Genomic DNA, 22718 nt, shown 5'->3' with positions numbered 1-22718 from the left:
CCAAGTGTAGCAGTATTCTTCTGGTTGGACTGAAAGCTCCATCATTGGTTTCCAGTCCTCATCCACACAATGAAAACTATTTCCTCGCCGAGTTTGCTAGAGTTTGTGGGAATCTCTCACTTAACACAACATTTATAAGTGCAAAAGATAATGATGTATTGAGAAAATCTGTAAGGGAAAGTTTTCACCTCACAAGTCACAAGCAAACTCCAGTGCACCAAAAACCCTGCCAGGCCTGACTCTATGAGGCAAAGCAAAGAGAAAATAATTCTGTTGACTCCGTTCAATGTCAGTCATTGAGCTAATGTTAGGAGTTAGCAGAATGGGAAAATCACATTGTTGTGATGTGAAAGGATAAGGGGACAAATAAAGAGGGGGAAGTATGAAGATGGTAAAGAGGAAGAGAGGGGGATAGGAAGACAGAAGGAGGCAGAGAAGAGATGGAATGGGAAAGGCAAAGAGAGAAAGATAAAAGGGTAATGGAGGTGAGTGTCTGGGGAAAGAGAAAGGAGCAGAGTGAGAGGGGAAGAGACACAGGGAAGGCAGAGGAGTGGGGAATAGTGAGAGGGAGTAGGGTAACGGAGAAATAGAGAAAAAAGGATGCAGAGAGGTAGAAACAGATGGGAAAAAGGGGGAATCATTGGGAGAGAGGGAGAAAAGACAGAGAGGTAACGGAGATAATGGGAGAGGGTAAAACAGACAAAAATAAACAACTTACAGAAACAAAGTGAGGAAAAGAGTTGAAGGGAAAGAATGCAAACCACATGGCCAGCGATTTCCCACAAGGATGTCCAGTCCTATTCCAGGGAGGAGTCTCTCCAGAATAGGAAGCTGGATTCCACCTTCGAAAACAGAAGCTGCTGCCCGGACTCTGAGCAGTTTTTTTTACAGCAGACTTGGTTAAAAAAATGAACTGAAGTGATCATTCAGTGGGAATGCGACCACAGGAGTCAGGACCAACCTGCTGGGAACTGCAGACACACACTACATGGCAATAACGATTATTTCAGCTTTCCAACTCAGGGAAAAAAAAGTGACTTTTATTTTGAAGAAGATTATTAATGGAACAGAGCTCAGCCTCCAGCTGTGGGCGGCTGTGGTGCAGAATCTAATGAAGCAGAATTTCTGATCAACTCTGAAATGGCTGCTTGCAGAAACACTTCAGTGTTCTGAACCACCTAAAGTGGAATAAAACCATGGCATGAGGGATTCGGGGACCCCTGTCACTGAAGGAACCCCCACATCGCTCTCCCTTATTGTGCTCAGAACGAGTAATACATTAAATTTGAACTTCATTTCAAACACATCTTATTAGGGCATCATTATTCTATCACACCTCCACGTTACACCTCAAAGGTTTCCTCATTTCAAGCTCCCCTCAACAGCAACATCTGCAGCTTCACATCTTTGCCACTAGATGGAGCATCAAGCTCCAGTAGCTGCAGATGCCCAGCATCGCAGCACAGCAAGAGGCCATTCAGTCCATCTGGTCTATGCCAGTGCTTATATCTTCCTTCATCTTCATCTAACTCCACCATACAGGGAAAAATTGTTTTGACCTTACAGGTAACTCGAGAAGTGGTGTAGTCTCCTATTTCACTCTGCACCAAACAGTTCCCGTGGAGGTGTCCTCCTCAGCTGCCCATTCTGCATCTATTTAATGTTAGGGCTTAGCTTCTGTCCTATATTATGATGTCCATTTTGTACTTCTGGCCAGCAGGAACTGGACTGACACTACCCCAAACACTTAGTCGTGGATCCTTGATCCCAAGAGATTTTCAAGACCCTCAGTCCAAACTGATTCAATTCGAGGCCATGGAGATAAAAGAAGAAAGGCCAGGTCTGGTTTGCCCTCGGACACACAAGTTCTCTTCCCACTCTTCACAATAAGCGAATGGGCCCCTTCAATCGAGAGTCACTAAGGGCAGGAAATAGAACATAGAGTAGTACAGGACAAACAGGCCCTTCAGCCCACAATATTGTGCCAAACTAATTAAACTAGTAATTAAATGCCCAACTAAATTAATCCCTTCTGCCTACACAAAGTCCATATCCCTCCATTCTCTGCACATTCATGTGCCTATCTTGCTAGGTGGACACATTGTTTAACTTTGATTCTACTGAGATATTCTCCAGGACGGGACACGTCTCTTAGGACCTTTAAATAACCTACAGATTGACACAGGAAACTTCTGTAATTCTCATAAAATCTTAGTTGCTTTATGAACTACTTCACTTTAATAGAATAAAGGTCATTGTCTTTTAAACTGCTTTGGTGTAATGCAAAAGGTGAATATTTAATTCTCAGTTTTATTGTCTTAGACACCAAAATAATAGGCGATGATTTTTAAAATGGTTTGGTCATAATCCAATCAAATATTCCCTATCTTGAGTTAGCACTAAGGGAAGGAGTTTTGAAGAACAGGGAAATCAATTGGAGGGACTTGGTGATGTCCCCACGTGGTGTTAGTCCAACTCCAGTCATCTTATAAGGCTGTCAAACACTTCTCCAAAGTGGTACAGGAGACAAGAGAAGGAAAATAAATGAAATTAGAGAGAAAATCACTACAAGATTTCCTCTGTCCTGAACTGCAGCACTGGTATGCAACTAGGAGGGTGTGTCCATCATATTGCAAGATGGTCAGGAAGAGGCCACAGCACCAGTCGCAAACCTGGAGTTTCAACAAAAGACTCGGGCTCTTGTAACCCTCTGTCAACCTCGTCAACCTATCATTTCAGGCTAATGAAAGATTAGGGAGAAGTCCAAGATGAATACCCATTTCCATCTAGTTTCAGGGATGGGTAGAGACAGAGACACCTTTTCTAAGAGAAAGGAAAGAGTAATATAATAAATGGTCAAAAATAGATTACAGTCTCAAGGTTTTACAGATACATGCCTGATTCCATGGATGTTCTTGATGGCGTAACTAATCTCTCGTCGCAGCTCCTTCTCATCAAATTCCATCTGTCACAGAGAATACCACAGGCATTTTTAGCAGGGCAGCCCGTACGGCAAGCATTAATCCCATCTCCAATTATAGCAGCTACCTCCCCCATTTGTGTTGGACTAGCTGTCAGTCAGAGAGAGGGGAGTAACTCAGATAGAATCCCCAAGGACTTTACTCATTGATCAGTCCCACTTCCCCACCACAGTGGTCCCAGACATGGACAGCTGCTCCTTACTTCTGCACACATGGGGAGCGGAATAAAAAGGGTGAGTCATGCTTTTGTTAAACCATGCTGTTTGTTGAGGGGGCAAGAGCAGAGATACCAACAACCTTAACTATTGTCATTGAACTAAAAATAAAATCATTGGTTCAAAACAAGTGAATAGATAGCTGATTGATTGTGTAGCCTATAATGAGCTGGTGAAACCTGGTATAGGAAATGTTTGTTTCCAGTCTCCAAAGGTCAGTCAGGATTGGAAAGCACCCAGAGAGAAGGTATTTAATAATGCAGATACAATGAGGTCCAAAATTAACTCAAGTATATTTGAGCTCAACCAGACTTGGATAAATGGTCGATGGCCTTCAGTAGAGGTGAGCATGCTGGAATAAATGGACTGGAGTGAATGGACATGCTGGAATAAATACACTGGAGGAAGAGGGAGAAGGAGAGATTTAGTTGGGGAAGTCCAAAGCCAATTACACTGGATGATTTACAGTGGGTGAAAAATGTTGATTTCTATGATTATGTCACTGGTAGGCTCAGGCTGGAGAATTATAGGAAAATTTCAGCCAGTTATTTCCAGGACCAGTATTCTAGATTTTTCTCTTTAAAATGCAGCACAAATTATGGGACGATATGAGCTATGGAATTATATAACTGGGCCACCCCATCTGATATCTCAGCAACAGGAGGCATCTGTTCCACCAGCTCAAACCTCAACACTGGTGAAAGTCTCACTGCTGGTGTGATGTACTCCCCAATCAACAAGGCTGTCAGTGACTGTACATAGAGTACAGACCTATCTGGTGAACTAAAGAACACAGCAGACAACTAAAATCAGTGCTAAAATAGACCCATTAACAAAATGACTCATTCCGCTTGCAGCTGCTGAAGAATTAATGATTATCAGTACACCCTTTGCTGGATCAAAGCCAGTGCAGTTGTTCCGGTTCCAACTGGTGGTTTGTGTTCACCTTACAGCTCCCCTAATGTACATCTCACCAGAGAAGTGGCACTATTTCTGCTCCATCGACAGTGGATACAACTCTGCAGGGTCCATGACAGTTACCCCACATCAATAACACAGGAAAGCAGCAGGGGCTCAGTTTGAAATTAGTGGCAGTCAAACAGCTACAGATCAAACAGCTCCAAGAGGAGCCACGTCTTTACTTACCTTGACAAGCTCAAAGGGGAACCTCTCGTGGAAGATTCGGTTTATCCTCGCCCCACCCGACAGCTCGTAGGTGTCAATCTGATCCCCTGATCCTTCAATGCGTTTCTCAAAATCTACAGCGAACTGCTGAACCATCCTGTCAAAGAAGAAAAAGTTTCATGTATTACATTGAATTTCTGTCCACTGGATCCCAGCTCTCCTCTGTTTACAGCCTTTGGAACTCTTGGCTAATAAGAATCTATTGATTGCGCCTCTGAAAACAACAGTTTTGAGAGGCCCAGATGGCACGGAGAGAGAAAATACAAACTGCTGGAGGATCTCAGTGAGTTGAGCAGCATCTGCGGAGGGAGGGGAACGGTTGACATTTCGCGAGGAGACCCTTCATCATTCCTCTCCCTCCACAGATGCTGCCTGACCAACCAAGTTCCTCAAGCAGATTGTTTTTTGCTCCAGGTTCCAGCATCTGCAGCCTGACATGGAGAGATACTTCCCTCTTTCCCTCATAAAAGGCCTGGTTCTAATCCTTTAGGATCACGTGCCCTTGTTCTCGATTACCTCCCATTGGAGGAAAAAGCTCCTCTGCAACTGCTTTATTGAATCCTGCTAACAACTGAACAACCCTCAGTCTCTGATACTCACATCTGATGCAGAGCAATTGTGGGTAAAGCTGTTTATTTAAAGCAGGAGCCTAGTCTTCCCTGACTGATAACGGACGAAAAGCAACTTGCACTTGGACTGTGCCTTTAATGCAGGAAAATATCCCCTGATAATACAACAGAAATTGACAAGGAGCTGTAATGACTTTGGGAAACCATTGAACAAAAAAGAACAGTCTATTCACAAGACAGCACACAACTATCAACGTGTTGAATCTTTAAGGGGCTGGTGTAAATCGAACATCTGCTAAGACGTTACATTGTCGAGAAAAAGACACACCAAATGACTCTTGTAAACTGTAGGGTCACACACTGAACATACACAAACACAGAAGAACAGTGTGCTTAAGGTAAAACTACATACACGACTCCTGGGAGAAAATACTGGGAAAGGAAATTAAAAGGTGCCCTTAGAGGAAGAGGGAGATGGAGAGATTTAGTTGGGGAATTCCAAAGCCAAGAATCTAATGAAAATCCCATCCTCAATCATCCTGGTTCGTACCATGGGTGAAAGAGTGGCTAACACACAAAGACCATAGGGATGCAGAGATCTTGTTGGGTTGGATGGTTGAATGGGGATTGCTGGGGCCATGGATAGGGGGTTGACTGAGAAAGAGAAAGGGTTAAGGGCAAGTATTTTGAGTGAATCCCTGTTGTTGGCAATAACGCAATGTGTGAGAGCCACTTACTGGAGCAGAGCTTTGGTTTTCCTGGAAGGATCATCAGGCCGGAAGTTCTTGTATTCTTCCACCTCTTTTTCAATGGACAGCAGCTGGCTCTGCAGCTTGTTGCGAAGGGCGGGTAGTGTGTCCCTGATGTGGTTTGTCAGTTGCTGTTAAAAGGAGAGTGATAAAGAGAAGTGATGGGAGCAACTATGTTGAGAACCGGTCTGCCTCTGTGTTCAAGTCACAGACGGTCCAGTCTGATCCATAACTCACTAAGTTACCTTCTGCTTGTTCCTCAGGCTCCCAAGCCTGGCCACCTCTTGTCTTTCCTACCACTACAAGTACTTCCAGAACTTATCAATAAAATTGGTCAACAGAAAACAAACTTCCGTTATTCCCCTTTCACTTTTCTCCCCTGTGTTGCTTGCACCATTGTGCAAGAGATTACTCCTCGCCCGAGACCCCAGTACGACCCCGGAGTGCTGTCAAATCCATGGTCCTCTGCCAACTGAGGAGGAAGCCAAGCCGGCATTACCTGATTGAGGACCTTCTGGAGGTAAGGTGTCCCCATGCGATCAGCCATGTGCCGATAGGCTGGGTGTGAAAGGAAGAATTTTCTCTCAGCAGCCAGAGCAGCTTGGATGTCCTTCCTCCCATCGATGTCCTTCTGGCTTCTGTTCACCACCCCGATGTAACCTAAAGAAAAAGAACAGAAGGCGGAATATCAAGGCCAGGCCAGTCTCCTGCCTTCCACATTGCAGGTGAGAGTGTGTGGTTACTCACTGCTCCCACCCTTCCACTGACTGAGCCCTCAGCTTGGTTTAGAGTCCCTGCCTCAGGCTCCAGAGGATCCAGGGTTGAATCCTGCTCCAGCCATCCAGGAAATGGATACTGGTGCTCTGGCTAAGGATTCTAGCATGACAGCCGGTGGGAATCTCCATTCTGTTGGATGCATCCCCTAACCACCATACCATGTACAGACCGCTAAATCCTTCCCGGAGTACAGGACCAACCACCCTGGCAGCTGGCGTTACCGTGGATACAACCGTGAGAGTGATCACATGACAGCTTCAGACGGTTCTCCGAGAGTCTGAGGACATGAACTCTGAAGCAAGGATCTTCCTTTCCCCCTGATCTTCCAGAGCCAAGCACGATTCACAGTCAGGAGAGAGGGAACAGGGATGATCGACGGATTTCTGCCTGGGAGTTCCGCAAGTGATCGAGGATGGGATTTTCACTGATATTTCCTTACTCTCTGAAGGGCAGGTGGCCAGGAGTGAAATGGGAGTCTTTTATAACAGGAGAAACACATTATATTAGACATGGGACACTTCAGCAGCCCAAGGGTTATCTTTAAAGTAGAAGTGCTGATTTTCCTGCATCTCATTGATATCCAAGCCTCCCATTCTCATCCTGTTTGACTCCAGGTGTTAGCCTGTGATGTGATTCCTCCAGGTATCCATGTTTCTATTTCAACCGCTTTTTGCGGGGAAAGTGACCACCTTGTCCCGTATTTGAAGGTGACTGTGTACAGGAACCCATGGCAGAGCATCTTGGATGATCCCAGACAAGGGGCTGAGGTAAAGGCCCCACCCAGGGTAGCTACACTCCACAGAAAGTCAATTGCCTGAGAGGCGAGACCTCGACACCAAACATCAACAGGCCCGTTTACCCATTCCACCTTCTGGCTTTTACCCCAGCAGCTGACACCAGCTCCACCTCGTGGGTCTCCATTTCCCACAGTGTTCCCACCATTCACACCCTGTACTTGACGGTGACGAGCCTCCAATTGGAGATCAGACTGTCAACCAACTCAGGATTTCAAGCCTCATTCTCGAGAGCAGACCAAAAAAATCTAGGCTGCCATACCAACACAGTAGCAAGAGAGTGACACACAGTTGTAAGTGCTGCCTTTGGATGAGATATTAGACCCAAGCTCTTTCCTGATGCTGTATAAAATATTCCATTGGAGAGTTATCCCTGGAAGAAAAGAGTTATCCCTGGTGTCCTGGCCAATAATTATTCCTCACTCAATGTTGCAATAAAACAGAGTCTGACACTAACACATTGCTACTTGTGAGAACTTTCCATTCACAAATTGCCTGACCTGTTTTCTACATTACAACCATACTTCATTGGCTGTAATGTACCTTGGGAGGTCCTGAAAGGGATGTGGAAAGAACTATACAAATGCAAGTCTCTCTTTTCTTCAGAAGTCACTGAATCAATGTCTACCTCCAGCAAGTTTGGGAGGTTCAACAGAGAGTCGCAAGTGATATGGAACAATACACAGCTGCTCCATGTAAAAATGTGGCAGCGTCTGATACACAGAACATAGAACACTACAGCACAGTACAGGCCCTTCGGCCCACAATGTTGTGCTGACATTTTATCCTGCTCTAAATTCTATCTAACCCTTCCCTCCCACATAGCCCCCTATTTTTCTGTCATTCATGTGTCTATCTAAGAGTCTCTTAAATGTCCCTAATGTAGCTGCCCCCACAACCTCTGCAGGCAGTGCGTTCCACGCACCCACCACTCTCTGTGTAAAAAACTTACCCCTGACATCCCCCTTATATCTTCCTCCAGTCACCTTAAAATTATGTCCCCTCATGTTAGCCATTATCGCCCTGGGAAAAAGTCTCTGACTGTCCACTCGATCAATGCCTCTTATCATCATGTACACCTCTATCAAGTCGCCTCTTATCCTCCTTCTCTCCAAAGAGAAAAGCCCTAGCTCGCTCAACCTATCCTCATAAGACATGCTCTCCAATGCAGGCAGCATCCTGGTAAATCTCCTCTGCACCCTCTCTAAAGCTTTTACATCTTTCCTATAATGAGGTAACCAGAACTGAACACAATGGATACAGGCAGAGACTAAAGTCAGAGCAACTACTTCAGGAACCAAAACAAAAGTACCTACTTGTGACAGATTTCAATGAACAATTTTTGATTTAGGCCAAAAGAAACGACAGGTGGGCCGGAGAGGTAGGCGAGACACCAAAACAAGAATTAGAAACAAGAATGGGAAGGTGGCCGCAGAAGGTGGGCGGGAGTAGGTGGGAACAGCAAGCGCTCCCTCAGCCCCGGGTTAACACATCTCCACAAGTTGTCATACCAAAACACCAACATGGGAGGTTTAAACCAGAGAATAATCGAGTGGTGTTTACCTCGTCTCAAGGGTAAGAGCTTGTTCTCTAAGATGTCACGAGCATCTGTTCCTTCGTCCATCAGATCCAGCTTAGTGATGACACCGATTGTGCGCAAGCCTCGGGGGAGGACAGAAGAGATTTCAGTCAGAAAGCACATCCCAGGCCCATGCCTGCCATGTGGAACTACTTGGCCAGGCCCCACACGGTTAGGGCTGTGGAAAATCTCACCAACCCCTCACTGTGCACAAAACCCATACCTCTCTTACACCATTGCAGGCTAGTGACCCCCAAGGAAGGATGAGACATAGTTACCCCTTCACAACTCGTAACTTCCAGCCCTCATTAGCGACACTCAGGGGCAGCATCTGGGGCCCAGATAACTCTTTTGTGGAGCCTATTTCTCAACGGATCAGACCAAAATTATAGTGGAGTACCTTGTGGGTCAACCTCTTTGGCTATCTTCAGGGCATCAGAGTTGGCCAGGTCGCTGTTGGCAGGGGAGACTGCCAGGATCAGACAGTTTTCCTTGGTAACAAACTGCATGAGCATATCTCTGATCTGGAACTCGATGTCCACGGGCTGGTCACCTACAGCAACCTTGGTCATTCCAGGGAGGTCAATCAACGTCAGGTTAAGGACTGAAGAAGGAGAAAAAAAAGTGTGTCGGTTTAGACCTCAAGCTTTCCACCCAAGCAAATTGGTTCAAACTTGGCCACACTTTGGCTGAAACATTAACAACACAAAATGTGTATGAGATTGCATCAATTAGAACCAAAAATTAGTCCAACTCTTCTTACTGAAGTTACATGAACTCAATTGGAAGTATTTCAAGAAAGTAAAATCAATCATCTGCAATGCCATGGGTTTGTTGAAAAATAGCTGAATAAATTCCATCATGTCCATCAGATGGTCACACATCACATTCTGTCCCAATGCATAAATGTGTCTTTTTATTTGAGAAGGGAGCCAATCGGTTCAAAACTTCCACAGCAGAAATGCATGCTCCAACTAATCTCAGGATCTCCCTGAAAGGATTCACCTCTAACTGACCTCAGACCCTTGCACCAATGGGATTTTGAGGTGTTATGGGTGACCCCCCCCCCCCACCCACCCCAGGTGCAGAAAACTTCTGGCAATTGTGGCAAGTGAGAGCATCACACTCCTGCTATTGCCCTATTTACTGGATGAAATATCATGGGGGATCCTCTGTACTGGCAGAGTTAGGTTGGTAGGTTAATTGGCCACTGTAAATTGCCCCTAGTGTGTAGGCGAGTGGTAGAATCTGGGGGGAGTTGATGGGAATGGGGGGGAATAAAAGATGGGATTAATGTAGAATCAGTGTAAATGGGGGGTTGATGGTCGGTGCGGACTTGGTGGACCACAGGGTCTGTTTCTGTGCTGTATCTTCCTGTGACTCTATGAGAGTGTTAAGCAAACAAGAGGCCTCCCTTGAAAAGGATGATCCCATGAATACTCTTCTCTCCATCACGTTAAGTGTGGCACTTGAAGAAGGTGACTCACTGCCATCATCAAGGCCACTTATGGATGGCAATAAACATTGGCCTTGACAGTGATGCCCACATCCCGTGAAGGAATGAATGAAAGGAAAGAGTTCAGCCACAAATAAGTCTCGAAAGCAAGGAGTAGGATTGCTCAGCAAGGCAGAGAGATCACATCTGTCTCTTTCCCCAAATCACCGAGAGACGAGTTGTCACACCTACCGTTTGGCGAGTAGACCCTCAGGTTGATCGGAATGGATGAGATCCCCTTGTTGCTGCCCGTCACCCGGTCTGTTTCCTGCTCGATCTCCTGCCGCACTTCATCGAATTCTGTGAACTTCTTCCCTTTGCAATGCAAGAACTCTGCATACTCTAGAGATTTAAGCACAAACACAATGTTGTAAGTTGAGCAGACTACAGAGGTTAGACATCCTTAACCAGGTTTGGTGTTTTCAGGTTCATTTGGTGGAAACATTTCCCACTGATTTTTCACTATTCCCTCCACAGATTTAGTTTTCATTCTTGGTCTGTGGCAAGTCTGACATTTATTGCCCCTCCCTATCTGGCGAGGACTGAATGGTTTATTGGGCCATTCAGGGGTCATTTGAGCATCAACCACATTGCTGTGGGTCTGGGGTCTCAGATAAGCCAGAATGGAGAAGAGCAGCAGAAATAATTCCCTGTAGGACATGCAAGTTTAATGGATTTTTAAACCACTTTAGCAGGCCTGTGGTCAACATCACCATCACTAATGCTTTATTCCAGGTTTAGTTAACTAACTCAATTTAAATTCCTTCAGTGCTGGGATTTGAACCCCTGTCTAACACACCAAACTTTGCTAGGGCAGAGGCCCTCGTCCATCGCCCATCCTTCTGGATCATGTACATGGAGTGTTACCAGGGTACTGAACAATGAGTTAAGGAAGGGAAGGGCTAGCATCACACCCAAGATCAGTGCCACGTTTTGCTGCGTTTAAGGTACCACATCAATGCGAGTTGTTTTTGATCCCGCCCTCAGATAATCAATACACTCTCCACAGAGATCCCAGGGGAAGGTTCAAGGACACTGTGGCCAATTTTCCACCTTCCACAGAAGTGCTAAAGACCAGCTCCCTTTGGAGTTTGGGCAGGAACCCACGTGAGTTCTACACAGGTTAGCTTCACACTGTCTCAATTAACTGAACCATTGGGTTTAGGGTTTCGTAAAATCCCACAACTAATGAATATTTTTAACATAATTTTGCACAGGATGTTTCAGGAAGAGGTTGAATAGGTTGCAGCTTTACTCTCGGGTAAAAAGGAAGCTGAGGAGCAAACTGAAGCCTTTATAGAAGGGTTGGATGGCACAGGTAAGAGGTTTCTGCCCAAGGGAGGAGTCCTTAACCACCAGCCATGAAGGTATAATCATCGGACAGAGAGCCCGGGAGGAACTGCTTTCCCCTGAGAAAGGGATCAGAACGTAAATGCTGCCACCAGAGGAAGATTTGAGGTGAATGGCTTGGCTGAAGTTATGGCGAAGCTGGATAAGCACGAGGGAGGAAAGGAATATACAGAAAGGGTGAGATGAAGGAGCATACACACCAACATGGATAAGAGGGGCTGAGTGGTCTGTTTCTTAAATTCCATGCATGGTTCAAATAAGACCCAAGTCTGAGGCTGTAAGCGCTTTGCAAGTGGAATCTAATGACTGGTATATGTATAAAACAGCAGCTTCTGCTCTGCTGAGTGAAGGGCTGAATGAAAAGCCGGACGGACTTGATATTATTTTGCTCTACATAGTTGTTTACAGAGATTCCGGTAGCAATGGACCTAGCAATCCACATCTGGAGAAGTACACTGTTGCTGTGGAAACACAGATAGAGCACCTTGTCCTTGTGGAAACCACACATACAAGGAAAGCAAGGGATCATTAAAAGGAAGCAGAGCAGCAACTCCCTGAGGCTTCCTTGGCTGCAACGCTCATCTCCACCACCAACGTAACCAGGGGAGCACCACCAATTCCCTCTCAATGTAGAAATATGTTGCCATTTCATTGTAACTACATCCAAAACCTGCAACTCCCTACCCAACAACACCCTTCGACACAAAGACTGCCACAGCTTCAGACGGTATTACCAGCAATCAGTGCAACAAATGCTGGTCTTGCCAGAAATACCCACATCCCACAAAATAATTGATAAAAGAGTTGGAAAAATTTGCAAATAAAGCAACTGTGATGCTCAGAGAGTTCATCGCATTTTTAATTCCTTGAATTTATCCTGGAGTTCTGTTTTGGCTTCTCTCCAGAACTGACTCACAGTTCAGGCACTGATGAGTTGTCATTTTGAATTTTCCATATCCCTGCTTGCCAGACTGTGGTTTACTGGGTATTAGAAGAAGTGGATGGAAAATTGTGAGCTGGAGAGTTCCCAAGCGGAAAATCCCAACCCTCGTATCCCCAGGAATTCAATGCTCGGCTTCCAAGCAAAACAATGGAGAGATGAACATGTCTATCCTGTGTCAGTAGGAGAAGCCATGCAGAAGCTTCTGTTCTTTATGGTTTCAAGGAGATGCCTCAATTAGAAAGATACAGTCATGGAATTCTGTGTGGTGACCCAGTTAAAAATGCCTCGGAACTTATCCATTACATCTTATAAGTTAAATCAATTCTGTTTCATTAAAATATTTTTGTGAGCTTAGGGTTGGGGACAGAAGAAGTGATTCTGTGAATTAGAGATGAACAGTGAGCATCAAGGTTTTGTTGGTAATTGGAGGCAGCCAATCATTAGAGGGGGAGGAGTTAGGAGTGACAGTAAAATTAAAACCCAACCCAAGCAGACCTGACACAGTCTAAGCAACCCCGACTCCAGCCCAAGAAATTTAACATGTTTCAGGCCTGACCTGACCCGACCCAACCATCACTTTCCTTATGTGGGGTAATTCCATTAGTTGGAAGTAATTTTGGAACGCATTTACACACAGAAGATCAGGTTTAAAAAATAGCTAAAATGCCATAATAGTGTACTTATTTGTACAGTAGTGTGCTATTCTGATACAACTTGACCTGATTGGGAAGCCAGGCTCTGGGGAATAGTGATCATGACTTAATCTGGTGTTGCGAAGACAAATTAATCTTTGGCCCCTTATTTCCCACACTATTGGTCTTTGCCAGTATGGCACCTGACAGATTTCTGACTGACAATGAGGAGGCAAATAGTACTGGAAGAAAAAGCAGGCAGCCTCTAATCAAATTTCTAGTTCAATGTGTCTGTGCTGGCTCTTTCCTATAAAAATCTATAACTAACTCTACTGTCCTGGACTCTCCGCACAGCTATCAGTTCCAGCCCCAGGCAGCATCCTGGTGAATTAATTCACTGTGGCTTTTACTCCAATTGGCACCTGACCAATATTTTGTACAAATGTAATCTCTCTCTACTCTTAAATTCTATGTCCCCATTTATAAAAGTCCAAAACTGTTGGATTTCTTTTAAATGGTTTTTTTCGGGCCTTGAGGATTCAGTATTTGAACACTGACCGTGGGTCTCCCGGTTCATTCCAAGTTTACTTTACATTTTCATTCCTCATTTTATAAGATAAGATCTTTATTAGTCACATGTACATCGTACACACAGTGAAATGCATGTTTTGTGTAGTGTTCTGGGGGGGCAGCCCGCAAGTGTCGGCACACTTCCGGCGCCAACATAGCATGCCCACAAGTTCCTAACCTGTACATCTTTGGAATGTGGGAGGAAACCAGAGCATCCAGAGGAAACCCATGCAGACACAGGGAGAACGTACAAACTCCTTACAGACAGAGGCGGGAGTTGAACCCGGGGTTGCTGGCGCTGTAAAGCGTTACGCTAACCACTACACTACCGTGCCTATTCTTTCCTCCCAAGCAGCACCTCAGGCTTATCCCTTTAAGGGCTACCTCTTTGGCCAAGATTTTGGTCAGCAACCTCACGTCTCCCTCCTTCGGTAGCAGTCGCACTGTCAGGTTGGAAGACAATGAGTTCAAATCCCACTCCTGCACAAAATCGACGCTGCCACTGCAGGGCTGAGGGAGTGCTTCACTATCAGAGGTTCTGTCTTCTGGAACAGGCAGTAACCAGAGGCTCTGCCCACACCCCAAGGGGAATGCAAAAGATCTCCAGCATCCTGATCAATATTTTTCTCTCAATCTTCTTAACTCCAGTGGATTACTTAGTCATTATCACACTGAGGTTTGCGGGATCTCGATTCCTAAACTGCAATGGATACCACCATTCATAGAATTCTCATTAATTGATAAAGTGCTTTGAGACATCCGGTGGTTATGAAAGTGCCATATAAATGCAAGCTGTGCTTTGAATCAATGGCAATTCTTTTGCCTGATAACGTAACCATGAATTGCCAAACCAGTACTCTATGGGCACCATCTAAAATACAGGTAGTTATTAAATTGTGTCTGCCACTCCTTTGCCCATTCAGCTAATCTGCGTCAATCTAAATGCAATTTGTACCCTTGCCATTTGCCAAACTCTTGGTCTCTGTAGGCAAGTTTCAAGATTGTGCCGCCTCTGCCCATGTTCAATACTACTGAAGAGAGTAGACTCAGCCACAAGCTATGGAGTACACTTCTTCCAGCTCCATGTTGGTCAGAGGAAATACCTGCTTTGCTTCACTCAGTCACCCGTGCAGGAACCATGCACTTGTTAGCTCCTCACAAGCTGGCCTTTGGCTAAGCCAAGGGAAATGGACAAGCAGAAAAGACGACAGTAGTTCAGGCCAGTGAAATACCAGTTCAGCATAAACGCCATGAGGGATCTTTCTATGCACCACAAGTGGCAAGGCCAGGGATATCTATCGTATTTTAAGAAACGACCAGATTCTGTACCTTAGAAGTGACAAAACATGAGATAAAAAAGGCAGTAGGATTTAACTGATGTGCATTATAAGATAAGATTTCTTTCTTAGTCGCATGTACATTCAAACACACAGTGAAATGCACCTTTGCGTAGAATGTTCTGGGGGCAGCCCACAAGTGTCGCCACACTTCCGGTGCCAACATAGCATGCCCACAACTCCTAACCCGTATGTCTTTGCAATGTGGGAGGAAACCGGAGCACCCGGGAGGAAACCCACGCAGATATGGGGAGAATGTACAAACTCCTTACAGACAGCGGGCCGGAATTGAACCCGGGGTCACTGGTGTTGTAATAGCGTTACGCTAACCACTACACTACCGTGCTGCCCTTGCAATAGTTATGCAATAATATGCAATAGTTGTCACGTAACTGGGAACATTGCTGGTTCTAAGTTGAACAAGGTGATCTGAGCATGATTGTGCTGTGAATGTTTCTTTCAGTTGAATAAGTCTTGCTAATTACCATGGCATTCAACTCCAGTTGCAGCCTTATTTCTCAAGCCTGGACTCCTTTAAGATACACCTCACCGGCATTCAAGCAGGATTTAAAAAAGCTTTAGTTTTAAGCTCTGCAGTTTAACTCAGTGATTCATACAAGAAAATGTGTACGTTGACTTGTGAAACTATTGCATCCACACACACAAAATCTCATGCAACACACAAGATGCTGGAGGAAATCAGCAGGTCAGGCAGCATCCAAGGAGGGTAATGGACAGTCGACGTTTTTGGGTCGAGACCCTTCATCTGGATTGAAGGATAGAGGGGAGGTAGCCAGTATAAAAGGTGAAATGAAGGGGTAGAACAAGAGCTGGCAAGTGATAGGTGGGGACACCAAGAGACTGCAGATGCTGGAAATCTGGAGCAACAAACAATCTGCTGGAGGAACTCAGCAGTCGAGGCAGCATCTGTGGGAGGAAAGGAATTGTCGATGTTTCGAGTCAAAAGTATGTGAGTGTGAGAGTGAGAGTTTCATTCACAGTCAGTAGCAGAGTACAAACATTCTAACACAGCTCTACACTGCATCTTGTACTACTAACCAGCGGGCGAATTTCTGGGGTGAGACTGCAGAGTGGGCAGAGAACGACGCTCACGAGCTTTCAGTGATCCATCAGAAGTACTGACTTCAGGTGAGGAAGTGAATCCAAGAACGCACTCTGCTCTCTTGGTAGACGTTAAAAGTTCCCAAAGCTTTTGCAGAAGTGTACAGTAGTTCTCCCCGATGTCCTGGCCCATACTGATCCCTCAATAATCCAATTTTCTAGTCATTGTAACATTGCTGTTTCTGGGAGCTTGCTGTGTGCAGATTTGCTGCTGTAAAACATCAGAACAGTGACTACACTTTGAATCTATGTCATTGGCTGTAAAACAGTCAACTGCTTACAAGCTATTGGACTACAGTTAAGTCCAGGGGTGGTGGCATAACTCCCTTCCCTTCCCTTCCCTTCCCAGAAGTACAGAGACCATTGGTGTTTGAGACTATGGAAACAGTATGTGTAATGGTTAAGTATCCAGAGGCCTCATCCTTTGAGCTGGACACACGTGTTTAAATCCCACCACAGCAGAAGGGGAATTGAAATCCAAATAATTAATTAAATCTGGTTACTGAACACCTGGATTGTTGCAAAAACTCATTCCATTCATCGATATCCTTCAGCTGCCACGCTTAGTCAGCCTGGCTGACTATGTAACTCCAGGTCCACCAATGTCTTTGACCTGTACTGCTTTCCCAGTTCAGGGACAATAAGGAAGGACCATAACCGGTAGCTGTGCCAGAAATGTCCACATCCTGTCGGTGAATAAATGGGCAGAGAGGTCGGCATGGACGTGGTGGACTTAAGGCCTGTTCCGTGCTTTATGACTCTACGAACAAAATGTCGCCCCAAATGAGATTAGCAACTGCATCAGGAATCAACCCTGGAATCTTCCTCAGCATCATCTCACCGGTAAAATAATTGTTTTGCCACAGGGGAGCTGGAAGGAAATTGCCTTGCTGCAGACTTCATTATGATGTTGGTGAAATGTTAGCTGTTGCTTAAAAAGGACATAGCCGGCGGAATGTATAATTAAGCTTGGAACTCACAACATTGCTCTGGAATTAGAATCAGCTACAGTACTTGCTCCATCCTCCCCAGATGTCTTCCCATTCAAGAGAAGAAAATCACTGCTTTCTTCGGGACAGAGTATAGCCTTAGTTATCCAAATCGATTACACAAAGAGACCCACCATCTGACAGACACCAAGCACTGGTCAATCAGCTGAATTAAATGGAGAGTGTTCAGGAAGGAGACTTCCAGAGGCCCATGTTAAAAGGCCCACAGGACAGCTGTGCTGGGAGATAGAGAGCTCAGTTCTCCTCTAAACTGGGAAGCACAAAAGGGTAGTGTCTTCACACTGGAAAAGGCCTCTCTGTTGTGTGTCTCCACGGTTAGTGTTTCTGCTGTGCTGGCATCTTATCACAGCTTTACTGTGGGCACTGAATGGGCAAGGGGATGCTTTGCTGCTCACCATTAGTAATAATTTCATATTTGTTCACTATTATCATTAAGAAAGCACCACGTCAGTCATCAAACAAAATATTAATAAAGCATCTTTAAACATAGTGTAATGTCCCAAGGAGCTTCACAGGAGTGTTATTGGACGATTAATGTGTTTGCACTAAATCAGAGATCTAATGGGAGCTGGAGATATTACTGTGGGGAAGGAATTCACCCCTGTGAGCTGGAGATCATGATGCATTGGTGGGCTGCAGTAGACAAAGTTTTGTTCTGTGTTTGTGGCCTAAACTTTCCCAAAATGACTTTCACTACACTGAATGGGACCTTAATGTGACTTTAGGGCCACAACTAATATAAAAAGGACCCTCTAATAAAGCCATATGCACAACTACAAAAAAAGGTTTACTTTACTTAAGAACTGCAGATGTAGAAAGTTCCTGATAGCTCCATGTTTCTCTAAGATGTACACAGTTTTTAATGTTTAAGCCATGGACACAGACACATGTACACGCGTGGAGACACACACACACACACACACACACACACACACACACGTGCACAGGACAAGATGTAGAAGGAGCAGAGTCTCACACACAGAGGCTCCACAGTCAGCCATTCTCCTTCACCATTTGAGCACCAAAATACTTTTGAACATGCCACAAGTGCCTGTAGAGCCCAGATCTGCAAATCAATTTAGGAGTGAAAACCATGAATGCTTTCTTTGATTGGATAAAAATTCAGACTCTACCCAGGAAAGAGGATTCCCTGCCTAGCGCAGCATGTTCTGAAGGTGATGACTTGCTCTGGATTACTTTAATATCCAAGCTGCGAGTGGGGGCAGGGTTAGAGTTTACTGCCATCATCTGCAGCATAAGTGGCTACACTTCAGATAGTGAAGAGTCGGTGTTGGTCTGGAGCAGTGGGCAGTGGATTGGGGATAACGCACTCCTCTCCTGCCTACACAGCCTTCCCCAACTTCCAGCAAGCCCACAGGAGCTACAAAATGTAAGTCAAGCCCCTAGTTCAACTCTAATGCTCATTGAAAGGCAGTGGAGGGTGAAGTGTGAGGTGATAAAGCCCGTTGTGTCTGCAGTTAGGTTACAGTGCGCAATGCTCTGCATGCACCTTGCTCACTGCATGAGTTAGCTCACTAACACAAAAAGAAAGGATGACTGAGGAGATCTGTGCAGTGTGGCACGAGTTCTTTGTGCAGGAAGAATGCATTCCACATGTAATCCCCCTTGAGCTTTCATCATGCCTGTCACAACGAGCAGAGGCAGGAGCCTCAGAGGGATTGGAGCTGCAATGAAGCTTGCCAGCAGTGTCGATGACTAACAAAAATAAGACTCAGCTTTCAAAAAGCGTTGGGCTGGATCATTCGTACCTAAACTGCTGGGTCGGGTTACCACACAGCTTACTTGGAACGACACTTAACGAGGTGCAGGCTCCACATCTGTTTCTGTTTGAAACAGCTGGCACACTAAACATCTTCCCTCTACTTTGTTCCCCTCCCTTTTTTTTTCCAGGCATCCTGCTAATCTCAGTACTACACTGCCCCTAAACCCTAGAATTCCCTCCCTAACACCTCTGGCTCACCCCCCTCCCTCTTTTACCTCCTTAAAACCCAGCTTTTCAACAAAACTGCCACACTATTTCCTTCTGTGTCAAATTGAATTTGCCGACCCTTCTGCAAACTGTGATGGGATTTTTCTTTTACATACTAAAGGCACCACACAAGTGCAAGTTACTGTTGCTTAAATGTTACATTTCTCCTTTCATTCTACGGAAAGATTATCAACCTGAATATGAATCTGATTTCCCTCCCCTAGGGTCTGATCTGTCAAGTTCCTTTCTAGCATGTTATTTTTCACAGTTCTTCAGTATAACAGTCCTGGAAACAGACCCACATCTTTGCCAGATTTAAACGTTGGAACATTTCAGACTAAATGATCAGCACAGCAACTCATATGCTGACATTCCATGTGCAATTCCTGGGCTAATACAACAACCTGGTTACATGAAAGGTCTTTTACCAGCCCCACTGTACAATGCAGTTTTCTATCCAGCATCGGTTAAAGATTGCCAGAGCCTTGTTTGGCTAGTGTGCCCTTAATAGAGTCATAGAGAGACACAGCATGGAAACAGGCCCTTCAGCCCACTGTGGCTATACCAACCATCAAGCACCCATTTTGACAGTGATCCTACCCTAACTCATTTTATTCTCCCCACATTCCCATCAACTGCCCGACAGACTAGGGGTAATTTACACTGGCCAATTAACCTAGCAACCCGCACTTTTTTGGGGGAGTGATGTGGGAGGAACTTGCCCTTGTGAATCAGTCTGACCTACTTATGATCCCAGACCCACTACATTCCTAAATGCCCTCTGAAATGGATGAGTAAGCCACTCAGTTGTATTATTAATATTAAAACAGAAAAAGAATCAAACCTAATAGACCACCTGACATTGGCCAAAATTCATACCAGATGGTCCACTGATACAGCAGTGATGCACCCAGCCCAGTCAACTTTGCAAAGGTCTCCTCACACACTACCAGGGGACTGGTGCCTGAGCTGGGAATGCTGTCCCATGAAGCAACAGCCGGACATGGTCATCCTCACTGAATCACACCTTACGGGCATCACCAGGATACCTCTTGTTCCACAGGAATTCTCAGCGTCATCTACAGATCCCATTTCTCATACCATCAGGTGTCAAACACGCAAGGATATCTCCTCCTAATTACCATTTACCTCCTCCCTTAGCTGATGAATCAGTGTCCTTCCATGTTGATTGACACTTGGAAGTCAACATCCATCAATGTGATGCATCTGAGTAGCACCACCACAGACTGAGCTGGTCAGGTCCTGAAGGATACAGTTGCCAGATTGAATTCAGTCAGGGAGTCAACATCAGGGATAAACCTATTTGACTTGGTCCTTGCCAATCTATCTGTGGTAGATACAACTGTCCATGACAGCATTGGTCGAGGTGACCACTGCACACTCCTCCTGAAGACAAAGTTCAACCTTCACACTGAGGACATTCACCACCATGCTGTGTGGCTCTACAATCATGTTCAAAATTGGACTCCCAAGAGGCTCTGTGAACCATCAACACAGCACCACAATCCACAACCTCTCCTACTGCTGTAACCAGACCCGGGGATCAGGTGTGGCTCAGTGAGGAGTGTGGAAAGAACGGTACCAGGTCCACCTAAGAATGAGGAACCAGTCTAGTGAAGCTGTAATGGAGGACCACAGATACGCAGGCTTACAAACTACAAAAGCAGCATGCGATAGACAGGGCAAGCAATTCACAGCTTCCCCATAAGGTCAGAGCTCTGCAGTCTTGCCACATCTCGTCATGAACAGTGATGGGCAACTAAGTTGTTAACTGGAGAACAAGTCCATCCTCACCAATGGCGGGATGTGACATCAGAGACAAGACTGCCGCATTCACAACCTTGTTCAGCCAGAGGTGCTGAACTGATCGCCTTCCTCTCCACCATCATAGAAGTCTCTCTTCAACCATTTTGATTCAATCCATGTGATATCAAGAAACAGCTGAGAGCAAAGCTTGTGGGACCACAGAACATCCCAGCCCCGGTAGTGAAGACCTGCACTCCAGATCCAGCTGTGCCTCAACACAAGCTGTTGCAGTACACTTGTTACACTGGTGTGTACCCAGCACTGTGGGCAGTTGCCAAGATATGTCCTGTCCACAAATCCATCAGGGCGAATTATCACCTGATTTGTCTGCTCTCAGTCCTCAGCAAGGCGATGGAAGGTGTTGTCAACAGTGCCATAAAGCAGCACTTACACTCTAATGACATGCTCACTGATGCCCAGTTTAGGTCTGGCCAGGACCCCTTGGCTCCAGATTTCATTACAGCCTTGATCCAAGCATGGACCAAAGACCTGTGTTCCAGAGGTGAGGTGAGAGTGACTGTTCTTGACACCATGGTTGCATTTGACCAAATGTGGCATCATGGAGCCCTGATAAAACTGAAGTCCATGGACATCCAGGGGAACTACTCCAATGGTTGGGGTCATGTTGGGCACAAAGGCAGGTGGTTGTAGTTGGAGGTCAATCGTCCCAGGGCAAGGAGTTTCTCAGGGTACAGGCTTCAGCCCAACTCTCTTTAGCTGCTTCATTGATGACCTTCCTTCCATCGCAAGGTGAAATCAAAAAGATTCGTGAAGAGAAATAGAGATCCCACACAGTCAGAATAGGAGAATTGATAATGAGGAATAAAGAAATCTTAGAGTAATTAAACAAATATTTTGGTTCATCCTTCATAAAAGAGAACACAAATAACTTCCCAGATATGCGAAGAAGCCAAGAGACTAATGAAAAGCAGGAATTAGAGGAAACTAGTATTAGGAAGAAAATATTACTAGAGGAATTAATGGCTCTGAAAGCCCTTAAATGCCCAGGGTCTGATAATCTGCATCCCAGAGTTATAAAAGTGGTGCCATGGACGCATTGGTTGTTGTCTTCCAATTCTAAAGATTATGGAACAGTTGCTGCAGAATGCAAGCGGCAATGGTAATCCAACTAGTTGAAAAAGGAGGGAGAAAGAAAACAGGGAACCAGTGACCAGTTAGCCGAACATCAGTGGCAGGGAACTCATGGGTGTCTGTTATAAACGATGGAATAAAGGGAGACTTAGAAAATATCAACAGAATTAACCAAAGTCAAAATGGATTTAGCAAAGGGAAACAGTGACAGACAAACCCCCTGGAGTTTTGTGAGGATGTTACTTGGGAGAATAAATAAAGGAGAACCAGTTGGCCTGGTGCATTTGGATTTCAGAAGATTGTTGATAAAGTCGCAAATAAGAGATTAGTGCGCAAGATTAAAGCACATCAGTTTGGAGGTTATATACGAACATGGATTGAAAATTGGTTGATTGACAGGAAGCAGAGTGGGGTGGCAGGAGGGGACCAGGGGAGTACTGTAGGGGTCAGTGCTTGGGCTCCACCTATTCACAATATAGATCAGTGACTTGGATGAGGGAA

At 45.2% G+C, this 22718-nt stretch overlaps 1 protein-coding gene across 1 annotated transcript in view; it reads right to left on the bottom strand.

The window, feature by feature from the left end:
• The window catches only part of LOC127582318 (dynamin-1-like), a 175168-nt gene that overhangs the window by 105982 nt on the left and 46468 nt on the right, over nucleotides 1-22718 (bottom strand). The window contains 7 exon segments of the mRNA XM_052037495.1: nucleotides 2898-2965; nucleotides 4343-4478; nucleotides 5688-5830; nucleotides 6199-6359; nucleotides 8834-8932; nucleotides 9250-9453; nucleotides 10537-10686. Coding sequence (XP_051893455.1) covers nucleotides 2898-2965; nucleotides 4343-4478; nucleotides 5688-5830; nucleotides 6199-6359; nucleotides 8834-8932; nucleotides 9250-9453; nucleotides 10537-10686 — 961 coding nt within the window.

This window comes from Pristis pectinata, chromosome 23 (genome assembly GCF_009764475.1).
Source record: "Pristis pectinata isolate sPriPec2 chromosome 23, sPriPec2.1.pri, whole genome shotgun sequence".
NCBI classification, from domain to species: domain Eukaryota; kingdom Metazoa; phylum Chordata; class Chondrichthyes; order Rhinopristiformes; family Pristidae; genus Pristis; species Pristis pectinata.
This window is presented reverse-complemented; position numbering and strand designations above follow the sequence as displayed.